Source organism: Polychytrium aggregatum, assembly GCF_025602895.1.
Source record: "Polychytrium aggregatum strain JEL109 chromosome Unknown BJ171scaffold_24, whole genome shotgun sequence".
In the NCBI taxonomy this organism is placed as follows: Eukaryota; Fungi; Chytridiomycota; class Chytridiomycetes; order Polychytriales; genus Polychytrium; species Polychytrium aggregatum.
This window is the reverse complement of record NW_026516226.1, coordinates 132893-146611: the sequence shown is the minus strand read 5'-3', so window position 1 is coordinate 146611 and position 13719 is coordinate 132893. Positions and strand designations below refer to the sequence as shown.

At 57.1% G+C, this 13719-nt stretch overlaps 3 protein-coding genes across 3 annotated transcripts; all 3 read left to right on the top strand.

Moving 5' to 3' along the window:
- The first annotated feature begins 45 nt into the window (after positions 1–45).
- On the top strand, positions 46–5747 carry BJ171DRAFT_600000 (male sterility protein-domain-containing protein). The gene is made up of 11 exons (XM_053114973.1): positions 46–779; positions 1113–1172; positions 1288–1457; positions 1666–1678; positions 1804–1876; positions 2019–2168; positions 2309–2485; positions 2672–3000; positions 3224–4584; positions 4881–5073; positions 5192–5747. The coding sequence occupies exons 1-11, from the start codon at positions 349–351 to the stop codon at positions 5517–5519; spliced, it is 3285 nt and encodes a 1094-aa protein (XP_052965516.1). The 5' UTR covers positions 46–348; the 3' UTR covers positions 5520–5747.
- Positions 5748–6084: 337 nt separating this feature from the next.
- BJ171DRAFT_509655 (tRNA synthetases class II (A)-domain-containing protein) lies at positions 6085–11002 on the top strand. Its single transcript, XM_053111413.1, has 13 exons — positions 6085–6375; positions 6559–6649; positions 6915–7012; positions 7161–7356; positions 7600–8144; positions 8264–8666; positions 8771–9060; positions 9188–9328; positions 9497–9637; positions 9749–9861; positions 9956–10160; positions 10287–10604; positions 10747–11002. The coding sequence occupies exons 1-13, from the start codon at positions 6109–6111 to the stop codon at positions 10918–10920; spliced, it is 2982 nt and encodes a 993-aa protein (XP_052965515.1). The 5' UTR covers positions 6085–6108; the 3' UTR covers positions 10921–11002.
- A 183-nt stretch (positions 11003–11185) lies between these two features.
- BJ171DRAFT_509654 (uncharacterized protein) lies at positions 11186–13417 on the top strand. The gene is made up of 3 exons (XM_053111412.1): positions 11186–11685; positions 11930–12327; positions 12498–13417. Exons 1-3 carry the CDS (start codon positions 11466–11468, stop codon positions 13335–13337), a joined length of 1458 nt encoding a protein of 485 aa, XP_052965514.1. The 5' UTR covers positions 11186–11465; the 3' UTR covers positions 13338–13417.
- The last annotated feature ends 302 nt before the right edge of the window (positions 13418–13719 follow it).

Here is a 13719-nt window from a genome sequence, read left to right as displayed (position 1 = left end):
CAGCCCTGCCCAGTCTTCCCCGGGCCCTTGCTGCAGTCGCCCCCAAGCAAAAAGTGCAGGAGACGCCGGGTCACGAATACGGCCCCATCCTGCGACAATCTGGTGGTACTCGGGGGGGCTGCCACCCAGCCAGCATCGGTCTGTCTTCGAAGGCTCTTGGCGTTCGCTCTTCTTGGCTTCGATCCTCCTGTCTCTCCCGAGCATCTGCCCCCTCCGGCGACAGGAGCCTTGGGTCCACCCGTCCTGGCGTCTCTATCCATCGCCCATCGCCCATCGCCCGCTCACCAGCCTTTGGCCAGGGCAACCATTCTCCCTCCCTGACCCTCCTGAATCCTTCGCTGCTTCGCCATGAACTTTCTGAGCTGCTTCCATTGCTCGCTGGGCTATCCCCGACTACCAGCGCCGCGCCTGCCCGAGCCCGACACCAAAGAGAGCTTCAGGCTCGATCGCCACAACCTGAGCAAGGCCATGGACTCATTCCCCATCCGCGAGCTGCCAAGCCCGCTCCCTGGGGCCGACTTCCCAACTGCCTGGGTCCATCCTCTCGAAGCCCTGGTTGAGCTGGCCTCGAACGAGCCCGGCTGCCCAGCCATCCGCACCCACGAAAGCGTGCCCCCACAGTACATCAACTACGGCGAAGTCTGGCGCCGTGCGTACTCGATCGCCAACGGCCTCAAGTCGCTTCGGGGGTGGGCCCAGGACTCGGGCGTTGTTGCCCTGCATGTCGAGCCCGAGGAATACTGGGTGTACTCGACCTATGCCGTCTGGATTCTTGGCAAGTAGGTGTTGTTCCGACAACCGGAAAGCAACAGAGACAGAGAGGACGGGATGGTTGCTCGAGATCGTCATGCTCAGCAGCCAAAGCTCTGGAGCCCCGAGGATCTTTGCGGCAACCAGACCGAGCCGTTGCAGTGTTATCCCCTGTTCCCTCGCGTTTCTGGGCGATATCGCTGGCATTTCTCCCTGGGGGTCATGCGGACAACGGGCAGAGTTACCGCCATGTGTGTGTGGGTCGAGGCCGCCGCCCCGGTTGTTGGATCTGTAACCCTTTGTGTTGGCTGATTTCATCGCTTCCCACTCCCTTCTCCTGGGGACTGGCGAACCCCGTGCAGGAAAACGATCAATTTTGGACTCAACTGGCCACCGGCTGTTCGGAGTGCCATTGTTAAGCGGTGGGTTCTTTGCCCGATGCTCTGTGTCGTCATGTCCTATCCCGTTCTGTCCTGTCCTGGGCTCACAAAGTTTGGCCTTCATCGCTCGGTGTTATAACCGCTTGGCGCACGACAGGCACGGAATCAAGTTCCTTCTGTACCGCCATGCTCGTCCCGAGCCCATCGCCGGTGTCGAGCTCGTAGCCGCAGACTCCTTCCCTTCATGCGTCGTTCCAGCACCGTCGCTTGGCGTCTGTTCCCCGCTGCAAGATTCTCTGGGATACCTCAGCACCTCTGGCAGCACTGGTAAGGACCTCTCAGTCTGAGGCTCGAGGACGTCTGGCGATTAGTGTATGCGGGGGTGGTTGGCTGATCTCACCGAGATAGGGTGGCAAATCCTTTGATGCCCCATGCAACCGCAGCCGCTATGGTGTTTCAGTAGCAGTCCATCTGGCACTTATACCTTCCTCTTGATCCTTCGCATCGCATTGCGCCGCATCGAATGGACGCCTAGGCATTCCCAAGACGTAAGCCCATGCAGACAGTGCCCATACTCATATCCTTCCGTCCAGCAGCGCATGAGCGTCTGCTGCTCCCAACTCCCACCTGCGTGGCTAATGGCGCTGTTTTGGGAAACATCTCTGCTCCTCAGATTCCTCTACTCCAAGCCCAGCGACTGCTTTTGCTACTTTGCTGATATGTACCGATCCCAAACGGTGGTGCAGGTATATTTCGTGACAAGCTCCCCTCCGAGTTTGGTACTGGGTGATGCCTGCTGCCCCTATATCGTGGGCATGCGTTTGCCAGCTTACTCACTCACTTACTCACTTACTTACTTACTCACTTACTCACTCGTGGGGTCTCAAGTCACCCTCGTTTTCGGCCACGACGGTCCTCATGACCATTGCGTCCAACTGCAGGAACTGTCTCTGGTTCCCCAAGCCCACGCGCCATATTCTCGATCAAGTCCAGGAGACTGTCCAGCTTCTGGATTCTGGCGTGCAAAAGTTTTTTGCAGTAAGCCGTGCTTTGATCGAGTCGACTTGCCATGGTGCCTTCCCTCCCTGCCTTGGATCTTGCCACAGATCCCTGCCTCTGCCACTGGTGGACCTCGTGTTGATCGTGCTGACAATCACCGCTGCCCCCATCAAAATCAGCCAACTTCCTATATCAAGCTTCTTCTTGCTTACGCTGAGAAGGCCGACAAGAAGCGGCTCTGGACATCGGTTCTATCGGTTATGATCTCCTCGGAAATGATACAGCCATCTCTTGTCGCTCGCGTACGGGCCATGTTCCCGAATGCCACGCTCTCGCTTATATATGCATCAAGCGAGGTGAGCCAGCCGCTGCCTTTGAAATAACTGCTCTATGCTCGAGCGTGTTTGTCCTGCCGCTGGCCCGCAGGATGAAACATCAGCACAAACTTGAACGATCTTGAACACCTTCGCTCAATGCCGAACAAAGCCCAACAATCTCTAACGATGCCCAATCTTGCCAAACGATGATCGGTTTCTATGTAGAGTACGATCATCGGCGCTGCCGGCAGCTGTATTATCCACCCCTTCGACCCGCTTCCCGAAAAGATCACCTATGTTCTCAACTCTCCAACCGTGCACTGTGCGCTCCTGGATGATCAAGGGGACAGGATCGATCCTGCTGTCGGTCGAAGGGGTGTGCTTTGTCTCGTAATGGATCCAACCGATCCGATTGCGCAAAAGTATCCATTCGACAAGGTCGACGCTGGCGCTCCGTTTGCCGCCTTTGGTTTCTTTGAAGATCGCTCACCGCGGCTCTGCACCATGGACGAGGTCGAACTGGTAGCCGACAACGAGTTCACAGTCGTCGGGAGGTAAGCAACACTGGCTCACTCTCGCTCGAGTACTTTCTCGGTCGCTGGCGCGAGGTTGAGTCGGCCGTTTATCTGAGGAGGCTTTGGGGATTGGGCGCTGGGCCTGCAGTCGTCGTCAACAGGCGCAGCTCAGTCCCAGCAAAGAGACCATCACCGATACGCCGTCATCGCAAAGCACCGTGATGCAGCATTCTTTCCAACTCGTTCCTCTGAATCCTCCCAGATTTGGCCACCGAGTCAAAATCAACGGCGTTTATGTTCATCTCGACACCCTCCAGAGCACGGTGCTTGAGAAGCTGGGATCGGTCATCACCGACTGTGCCTTTGTTCTGAGCACCAGCATGAAGATTGTCTTCATCTACGTCGCCAGCCAATCCTCTGGCTCCAAGGCCAAGTTAAAGCCCCGGGAAGCCCTCGATATGGTCGAGAACCTGTTTGTGCTCGAAAATGTAGGCACCGTGCCTTTGCACAACTGCATCTCCATGGAAGAGCTCCCGTACATCGAGTGCGGCAAGCGCAATCTTTGCCGCCTCAAGGAAATAGCCGATTCGGCCGAGGAATTTGGCATGATGGTGTACTACCCACCTATCCCGGCCCTGGACAAGCCCGTGAATCGCGCAGCTTTGAAGATCGCGGAGATGGGCGCGGAAATCTTGGGCAATTCCTACTATGCGACCAGCAACTATTTCTTTTCTGGGATCGGATTTGATTCCCTTACCATCGTTCAGATGGCGCTGAAGCTCCGCGACGAATTTGGCGTCAAGATTCCGCCGCACATTCTTGTGTCAAACGGTGCGACCCCGCTCAGCATCGCCCGTTTGATTCTGGATACTATCGACAGCAAGCCTTTCAATGGCTGCAAATTCAACCTTACCAAGGAAGTCGACCGTTTGAACAATCCCGTGTTTTCGAGCGTCGGACTGCCCCCGTTCGAGTTTCCGCACGAGCCACGCTCCGTGTTGCTCACAGGAGCCGATTCGCTCCTTGGTATTTTCTTGCTTTTTGAGCTGGCATGGAAGCTTCCACAATCGCGCTTTGTCTGCCTCGTCGCTACCAAACCCGAGCGGAATGGAACAGCGCTTTCGACCCTCCGTCGGATTGCATTCGAGCGTATGATTGACTCGCGAGACCAACTCCGTCCCCGGTTCCAGATCTGGGATCGGGTGGAGGCACACTATGCCGACCTTGCAGCCATCGCCTGGGGACTCCCTCAATCCGTCTGGGCAGACCTCGCCGAGGATGTGGACATGATCATCCACAACGCTGAGACTGTCCACTGGGTCCACTCGTACGAGATCCTTATGGCCGTCAACGTCGGCAGCACCATGGCTGCCCTGCAACTGGCGTCGACGCATCACCTGAAAGTGATCCACTACATATCGACCACGGGTGTGCTGCCGCTCCTCGCACAGGGCCGGAACGGTGTCTTTTACGAAGAACGGATTTATCACGAATGGAGAATATCCGGAGGCTACAACCAGACCAAGTGGGTATCAGAGCAGCTGCTGGATCAGGCTCGCCAGCGCGGCATCCCGTCCTCGATCATCCGCCTGGGAATAGTACTTGGAGACAGCCGATGGGGAGGTAGGTGTCTGCCATCGCACCACAAGCAGTGCTCATAGTGCATGGATAGATGGCGTGCTCTTGTCTGTCGAGGTGTAAGCGCGTGTGGGCTTGTGCTCTCGGCGATCGACCGGCTCGGGCTCGTTGCCCATGCCAGCGACACATGTTTTCCTATGGACGTTGCTCATTTGACAATCGGTTGACCGGAATGGAGACCTCCTCTAATCGCTCACGCTGTCCCGTGTTCCCTATTGTAACACACCACTGCCCCACCGCCGCGGCTCAACTGGACTGCTCTGCGACACTTGCGAATCCAGCGTGTGACCCTGACTGCTTCATATGGCACTACATCGAAGGATGCATCTCCGTCGAGGCCACACCGTCGCACCTCAGTATGGTCGACTTGAACATGGACTGTGTCGACCACGTTGCCCAGATGGTCGCCACCATCTGCACATCCCCTGAATCCGTCGAAAAGTTTGTCTTCCACGCTGTCAGTGCCGAGAGCCAGTAAGTTGTGCCGGAAATGGCGTTCTCAGCGCCAAGAGCAGCGGCACGGTGTCGGGGTTGTGTGATAGCGCATGCACTTTGGGCATACCGCACTCGCTCACATCGCCGCCGCCCACAGAATCAGCGAACAGCGACTGTTCGAGACCATTGCTGGGTTTGGATGGAATCTCCTGTTCGAAACCCGCCATCAGTTTCGCGAGTCTCTCTACAATCTCAGCACCCGCCAGTTCGATGCGCTTGACCCGCTGATGGATCTGGTCCGGCTGACGGCCTTCAACGTCGACAACAAAAATGCCCTTGCGATGTTCAACCAGCCCGCTCCCGCGCCCTCCTCTATTTTGCAGGCTTGCCTGCAATACCTCGTGCAGGCCAAACAGCTGCCTGCGCCGACCAATACCCCACAATCCAAGGAGATTGTCTATCCGCCAACTCCGATATATGACTGATATGACTGATCCCCGCCGGCGACGCAGACACAGTCCCATCCCCATCTCCCAACGAAGGGCCGCGGTCGATGCCTGGGTTGATGCGCCGCTTCCGTTATTTTTCTTTCACTCCAAAGTCTGGATCGATCCTGCGAGGTCTGGGCTGTTTGCTTCCCTCCCACTCTCGTCATATCCCATGCGCTTGGCCCCAGCCAATTGCGCCAATACACACAGAGCTTCACTTCGTCGTCATCGCACGCGCCAGGCCGGGCTTGCCTCGTTCGGGCCCTTCTCCGGCGGCTCGCAGCGGTCGAGTGATGTGTCCGCCTGTCGCAGTGTTGCTCGCCAGCCAGCCAGCAACGAGGCTTTGCTGGCGGCTCACGAGCCTGCCCGTGTCACGCACCCCACGCACGCCATTGGTCCCCGATCGCCGTGAGCCTGCCGAGAATGGAAGGCGTCCATTGAGTCCGGTGAGCCACCGCTGCGCCACGACGCGCAGCTCTCTCCCGCCTCCGTCTCGCTGCCGTCTCGCGGCGCTCTCGTCTCTCGCTCCCGCCGGCCTTTTGGCTGCCCTCGTTGCGGTTTTCGCTTTTAGATCCCCATCCCTCCTATGAACACGATTCGCTCGGTGGTGATTGCTCTTAGCCGGACCTCGATCGCTTCTGCCTCCTTCTTCTCTCGGCCCCTGCCCAGACGGTTTTCTGCAATGCCCTCGAACAAGTCAAACGCTCCCTTCAACGGCTGGCCTGTCCAGAAGGTCCGCGATACCTTTGTCAACTATTTCGTCGAGAAGCACAACCATATCAACGTGGTTTCGTCTCGAACCATCCCCCACGATGACCCGACTCTGCTGTTTGCCAATTCGGGCATGAACCAGGTAAGGCAACAAAAGCACTGCGCCTGGTCCGATCCGTGATCTGGGCTTCGCTGAGCCATTGATACCGAGAGCATGATTGGCCAGACATTCCAAATCCCATTGGTCCTGATCATTGCGTTTACTGGGGATCATGCCCGCCTGGCGGTGCGCTATCTCGATCCCTGCCAATCCGAACATCCTTAGTTCAAGCCCATTTTCCTCGGCACTGCCGATCCCAACTCGGACATGTACAAGTGGAAGCGCGCTGCTAACACCCAGAAATGCATCAGAGCCGGTAACGTCTCGAGCTGACCCAGCATTTGCTGATCTTTCGTCGTCGGGGCGACAAGCTGCTTCCTATCTGTTACCTGGACGCTTGATCTCACGGGGATCAGTAGCGATTTGCGCAGATGATTGTCGCATGTCGCCTGTGCCCTTGATCAGCCCGCTTTGTTCCTCCGCTTTCCGATCATCGAAGCCCCCCCCCCAGATCCTGGAAGTCCTCTTGATCTTGAAACGTAACCACTTATCTCAGTTATCGGGTTTGCATTGTTGAATAGGTGGCAAGCACAACGATCTCGACGACGTCGGCAAGGATGTGTACCATCATACCTTCTTTGAGATGCTTGGAAACTGGTCGTTCGGTGACTACTTCAAGGTAATGCCCAGTGTTGCATCAGCCGTGGCAGTGGCCTAATTTGGATTGCTGTGACAAGAGAGGCGGGTGAATGCCATGAGGATCTCTTTCGAGACTGGAAGCTTGGTCACTCAGCCGTTGTGATCGTTTTCTCTTCTATACATTACAGACAGAAGCCATTGCCATGGCCTGGGAACTGCTGACCAAGGTCTATGGGCTGGATAGGGACAGGCTCTATGTCACCTACTTTGGTGGCGACAAGGCCACCGGCCTTGCCCCTGATCTGGAGGCCAAGCAGCTCTGGCTCGACATTGGTGTCGCTCCTGATCACATCATCCCTGGCAACGCCAAGGATAACTTCTGGGGTAAAGTATCACCGACTGGAGCAGCGGGACAGCGGGGCAGCGGGGCAGATCGAACCAAGGGCGCATCGATTGTTCCGATCGTATGGCGTCTCTGGAAATCATATCCCTGGCTACACAGCCGACTGGGCGTGCCGATATTTGTCATTGGTTTCCACATCGCCTCCATCTTGCCGTCCGTCGCTGTTCTTGCCGTGTGGTCAAAGGATGGAGCTGATCCCAGACGTTGTCTTCGCTTAACAACAGAAATGGGCGATCAAGGACCGTGCGGCCCGTGCAGTGAGCTCCACTACGATCGAATTGGCGGCCGCAACGCTGCTGATCTCGTCAACAAGGACGATCCCAACGTCCTGGAGATATGGAACTTGGTCTTTATGCAGTTCAACCGCGAGCCCGATCGTTCGCTCCGCCCCCTCCCCAACAAGCATATCGATACTGGCATGGGTCTTGAGCGCCTGACCTCAGTTTTGCAAAACAAGCTGTCCAACTACGACACCGATATCTTCTCCAACCTGTTCCTGAAGATCCAGGAGCTCACCGGCGCCCGGCCTTATCAGGGCAACGTTGGTGCTGACGATGTCGATGGCCTTGATACTGCCTACCGTGTCGTTGCCGACCACATTCGCACTTTGACCTTTGCCATCAGCGACGGCGGCGTGCCCTCGAACGAAGGTCGCGGTTACGTCCTGCGCCGTATCCTGCGTCGTGGTGCTCGCTATGTCCGCAAGAAGTTCAACACCCCTATTGGCCACTTTTTCCCAAGCCTGGTCGATACTCTGGTCGCTGATATGGTGCGTGCCCCATCTGGACGACTCTAGCCGCGCGCGAGAGGCATTGGAAACCGTAACGGCCGCTTGCTCGGCCATTTGGACTGAAACCCATCGTCTCTCTTTTGCTTGATGGCAATCAGGGCAAGGCTTTCCCCGAAATCACCTACCGCATCAATGATCTCAAGGAGATCCTCGCTGAGGAGGAGCAGAGCTTTGCCAAGACCCTCGACCGCGGCGAGAAGCTTTTCGAGACCTGTGTCCAGAAAACCAAGAGCAACAAGAGCACCATCATCAACGGTGCCGATGTCTGGCGCCTGTACGATACCTATGGCTTCCCTGTCGACCTCACTCGCCTGATGGCCGAAGAAATCGGCTTTAGCATCAACGAGAATGAATTCCTGGACGAACAGAGCAAGGCCAAGGAGCGCTCCAAGGCCTCAAAGTCCAGCGACAAGGGTGCTGCTGTTGCCTTCGACGTCCACGCCCTCGGAGAGCTCGAGAAGAAGCTCAAGGTTCCCAAGACCGACGACTCGTTCAAATACGGTAAGGCTGGCGGTGTGATGAGTTGGCTACCAGTATCGGTGCGACCGTGTTCGGCGCAGAGGTTCTGACCGAGTGCTCCCTATTCAACCCCTTTCCCGCTGCAGAGCTCGGCAACGTCACCGGCCGCATCAAGGCCATCTACGCCGAGAACAAGTTCGTCAAGGCCATTGACTCGGAATCGTTCGATGCTGGTTTTGGCATTGTTCTAGACAGGACCAACTTCTACGCCGAGTCTGGTGGTCAACAGGGCGACATTGGCTCTCTGACGGTCGATGGCAAGTTTGAGTTTGCCGTCGAGGACTGCCAGGTGTTTGGTGGCTATGTTCTCCATGTCGGCTACCTCAAGTATGGCAGTGTCAAGGTCGATGACGAGGTGCTCGCCAGCTATGACGAGGTAGGCTATCGCTTGGTGAATCAGATGGCCGCATTGGTGTGACATTCGCATCGTATTGGTTCCAAGGGCGTCGTTTCGGCTCTCCACACCGCATCGCCATTAACCATGCCTCGTATCTGTGGGATAGCTCCGCCGATGGCCAACCCGCAACAACCATACTGGAACCCATATCCTGAACTTTGCCCTGAAAGAGGTGCTTGGCGACGGCATCGATCAGAAGGGCTCGCTGGTTTCGCATGAGAAGCTCCGCTTCGACTTTTCTCACAAGGTGGGTCAAGCCACCGTCATGAATGGGGAGAAAAGGATGGCCTGAGATACACGCCGTCCTGAGGCAGTGTGACGAGGATGTAATCAAACTGTTCATCAACGGGGCCCCACATGGTGCGGGCGGCCGATTGTGTGGATGGCCGTGTCTAATCGCAATGTGCGTTTCCAGTCCGCCATCAACAACGAGCAGCTGGATCGTATCGAGACCATCTGCAACGAGTTCATCAAGAGGAATCAGACCGTGTATGTCAAGGAGGTCCCCCTGAGCATTGCCAAGTCCATCAACGGTCTGCGTGCCGTTTTTGGAGAGGTAAGAGCCATCCTCCGGAGCGCCTCGTCCGTGCTGCTTGCTGTTCTCGTAGGTCTCGCGACTGATGGCAGTATTTCCCGTCTGGACTGATACACATCGCCGTACGCTCAGGTCTATCCCGACCCCGTCCGTGTTGTCTCTGTCGGATTCAGCATCGACGACATCATTGCTGACTCCACGCACCCGCGATGGGCTACCACTTCGATCGAGTTCTGTGGTGGAACGTAAGTCATTTGTGCCATGTCCATGGCTATTTTGTTGCTGGCCGATTGCCTGCTTCTGCGTATTTACTGATGTGCTATGCCCTCTGTCTATCAGTCACGTTGCCAAGACCTCGGACATCAAGCGCTTTGCCGTCCTCGAAGAGACCAGTATCGCCAAGGGTATCCGCCGTATCGTTGCCGTCACCGGCGAGGATGCTTACCAGGTCCATCGGCTCGCCGACCAGTATGACAAGCGCGTCCAGGAGCTCAAGGAGTTCTCTGGCCTCTCGCTCGAAACGGCTTTGAAGACCCTCGGCAAGGTTGGTAGCGGTCGCGCTGCGTGGGCAGTAGTCGGGGCTCTGGCGATGCCGTGCGGCAACCGGCCGCGGGACTCTGGGTCGAACAGCAACGCGCCATCTCACTCGGCCACCATCGTGTTTCCGTAGGAGCTGGATGAGATTGTCATCCCTGTCCTGCGTCGCAACTACCTCAAGACCGAGTTCAACGCCATCAAGGCCAAGTTCGATGAGGCCGACAAGGCCCGCAAGGCCCGCGAGTCGAAGGAGTCTATCGATCGGGTCAAGGAGTTCTTTGAGAAGAACCCCGACGAGTCGTTCATTGTCCAGGTTCTCCCGGTCGGTGGCAACACCAAGGCTCTGTCGCAGGCCATCGCCCACGTCAAGGGTCTTGGCAACAAGGCTGCCCTTCTGATCGCTGTCGATGGCGACTCGGGCAAGGTCTCACACCAGTGTGTTGTTGGAAAGGTAAGCGTTGTGATTTGCTACCGGAGCCTCCTGAATGCTGGAGCCATGGGGACGAGCAGCTGGCTTCTCTACCTGGCTGGAACGGATTCCTGTTGCATCGCCATGGCGGACACTGACCCGAAGTCTGCCGTTGTCATCACAGCCGCTGATCGCCAAGGGCCTGAAGGCCATTGAGTGGTGCAGTGTCGTCAGCGACCAGGTTGGCGGCAAGCGCGGCGGCAAGGACGACTCTGCCCAAGGCGCCGGCACCGACGCCAGCAAGGTTGATGCTGCTGTCGAGTTGGCCATCGAGTTTGCCAAGAAGCTCAACCTGTAAGGCCTTTGTGCATGGTGTTTTTCATGCGGTGCTCGTACACTTTATTCAGAAAGCAACGGGACAATACAGCCGTTTCCATGAACATGTAGTATGTGGTATGCTTGCGTCAAGCAAAGCCATAAGAAATAGAACAGATCACTTTGGCAGCCTCCGAGTGAACACCACCGGTCGCTCTCAGGTCTCCACAATCGACCTGCACACTGTGATCATGTTGCGCGCTGCATCATGCTGGCGCTTTGCCCGCTTCGTTCAAACCATCGAGACGCCTCGCTGAACTCTGCATACGGCAATCTGCGTACGGCCCTCTGTCCAAGATCGAGTATGCCGCTCCACACGGCGAGAGAAAGCCATTGGCCCAGTGGGTTTCCTCGCCCGCAGCTCGGGTTGTTTTCTGCGCTGCTGGTCCAGCGACCGCCTGGGCGTCCGGCAATGCATCTCGCCGTCCGGCACTGCATCCCGACGGCCGGCCCTCTTTGCCCATTGCAAGTCGCATCGCCTGAGGGTCTGGAGCTGGGCTCGCTCGCCCTTGTCGCCTGTTGTCCAGAATGCTCCTTCGTGCAAGGATCAGAGGATCATTCTCCGATGGCCCTTCCCATCTTGACCTCGATCCCGGAGCACCCCAGACCATGCCAGAACCAGACTTCTCCAAGCGGCCAACACGGCTGCAGCACCCGACTGCTCGGCAAGACCTGAAAGTCCTCGGGCCGCCTCCTGCTTCAGCACCGCTCCCAACGATCACACAGCCAGAGCCTGACGCAGTCGAAGGTGCGCCAACCTCTGCCCACTCACCCGACATTTTTCTGGTTCATCCAACTGCTGGCACAGCCGGAAAACACTTTGGCCCATCGAGCCACTTTGCATCTCCGAGATCGCCGAGCTTTAGTGCATGGCTCTTGCACAGAAGCGAGCTCTTGTGAACACCCCCATGCATCTGGATAGTTTGCCGCTCGCCGTCTAACTTGAGCATTCGCTGCCTCATCTGCTCGGCCGCCTGGCTGCCCTATCGAAGACTCCTCTCGTCTCACCGCCAGTACACTCTTGCGAGTTCTATCGGCGCATCCGCCTCACCAACCGGATGATTTTCCGGAGCGATCCCAAGCTCGGACCGCCGATGTCGGTGCCAGCGACCTCAACAATGACACCTCCAGTCTTTCTTACCGATATGGCCACGATGCTTGCAACGGCAGTAGCATGAGCAGCAGCAACATTCGTTTCTCCGAGCACTGTCAAAGTTATGCGAGTCTGAACGGCAGTCGTCCGGCGCCCGAGCCGGCTCTTCCATCGTCGCTTGGGCGGCCGAAGGATTCCGATTCTGAATCCGCGGACATTGCCATCCCTGGCTTTGAGGTTTGTGAGCCCCGGACCCGGAGTGGCCGGCGGGCAGCGAGTCTGCCCATTGGATCGGAGGTAAGAGCTGCGGTCTGGTTATTGTCAGGACGAGCCGATGTCCTCTGGCCGAGGTCCGGAGCGATGTTTCGAGCAGGGAACCTCGTTCTCCTGTCGTCTGCTTGTCCTCGGGTGAGGTTACCATCGAGCAAACCGCTGACCAATGCCGCCCGGATGCCCCTGTCGATCAGATCGAGGATAGCTCGGATGCCGCTTATGAGCACCGGCATCGCAAGCCTGAGTGGATAGAGCGAAGGACAAAGAACCGAGAAAAAGAGCTTCTGCAGCACCATCTCTATCGGCAGAAGCTGGAACTCGAGCGACAGAGGAGCAGCCTCATCAATTCGCAATTCCACAACAGCGGCACCCAGTCCGGAGCTGCTCACAGCCATGCACCGTCTCTCGTTCACGAAGTGCCGACGACTCTCTCGGATGCCCTTGTCGAGCCCGAGCAGCCGTCGGGTGGGACCGACTCCAAACACCCTTCGCATCGGCACTGGGAAACGTACTGTAGCGAGATTCGCCAGAGGGTCCAGACAATCATCGAGTCCAAGCATCTCGTTGGCTACTACATCGGCAACGGGGGTCATCTCCCGCGACGGTCATCTCGAGCAGCGTCGATATCAACATCGACTCCGGGGCAGGCCTCGTCACCAGCGACCACATCGGGACAAGCAAATCCATCGGGTGCGCTTGCAGTGCCGCGAAGTAACAAAAAGGGCCTGCGGGATAGATCTCGAGGCGGATCGAGGCCCGAGACCCTGGCCTCGAAGCGAGCAAAGTCGAGCGACGGCCAAGCCGGCAGAAGGTCTTGTGCATCTGGCTCATCGGGTGGGCCATCATCCACAGCAGACAAGACATCAGCGCCTCTGCGCCGAAGCAAGCGCATCAAGTTCATCTTGCACTGGCACATGCCGCTGCCACAGAGGCAGGACTTTGATGATATTATGCGAGCCTTTGTGAATGCCAATCCATCGGAAGCATCCTGTGACAAGCCGCTCCTGTTGCCGCCGCCTGTTGGCGCACCATAATATGCTCTTGTATCAGTAGATCCATAAAGAAACGGGGGCAGTTCCCCTTTCTGGGTTCAGATATCTGAAGCCCGCTGACCTACTGTAGGCCCCAGTGAGCAAGCCGTGCGATTGTCTCTCGTCCTTGGGGAGTGAGCCCTTGAGTCCGTCGGGTCGATTTCCTGCGGCGACGATTGACTGGCATGTCGACATCATGTTCCGTGAAGCATCAATGTCTCGATACTTGGGTGATTCGAGTCGTTTGGCTTCCAGACACTGAGCATACTGTTTGGTCATGGCAGCGGTAGGCAGTGGGTGTATTCAGGTCCCAGTATCGGCCTTAACTCGAAACAGGACGTCCCATTTCAATATGGATGCACTGTAGATGTCTTGTCCGGGCCGA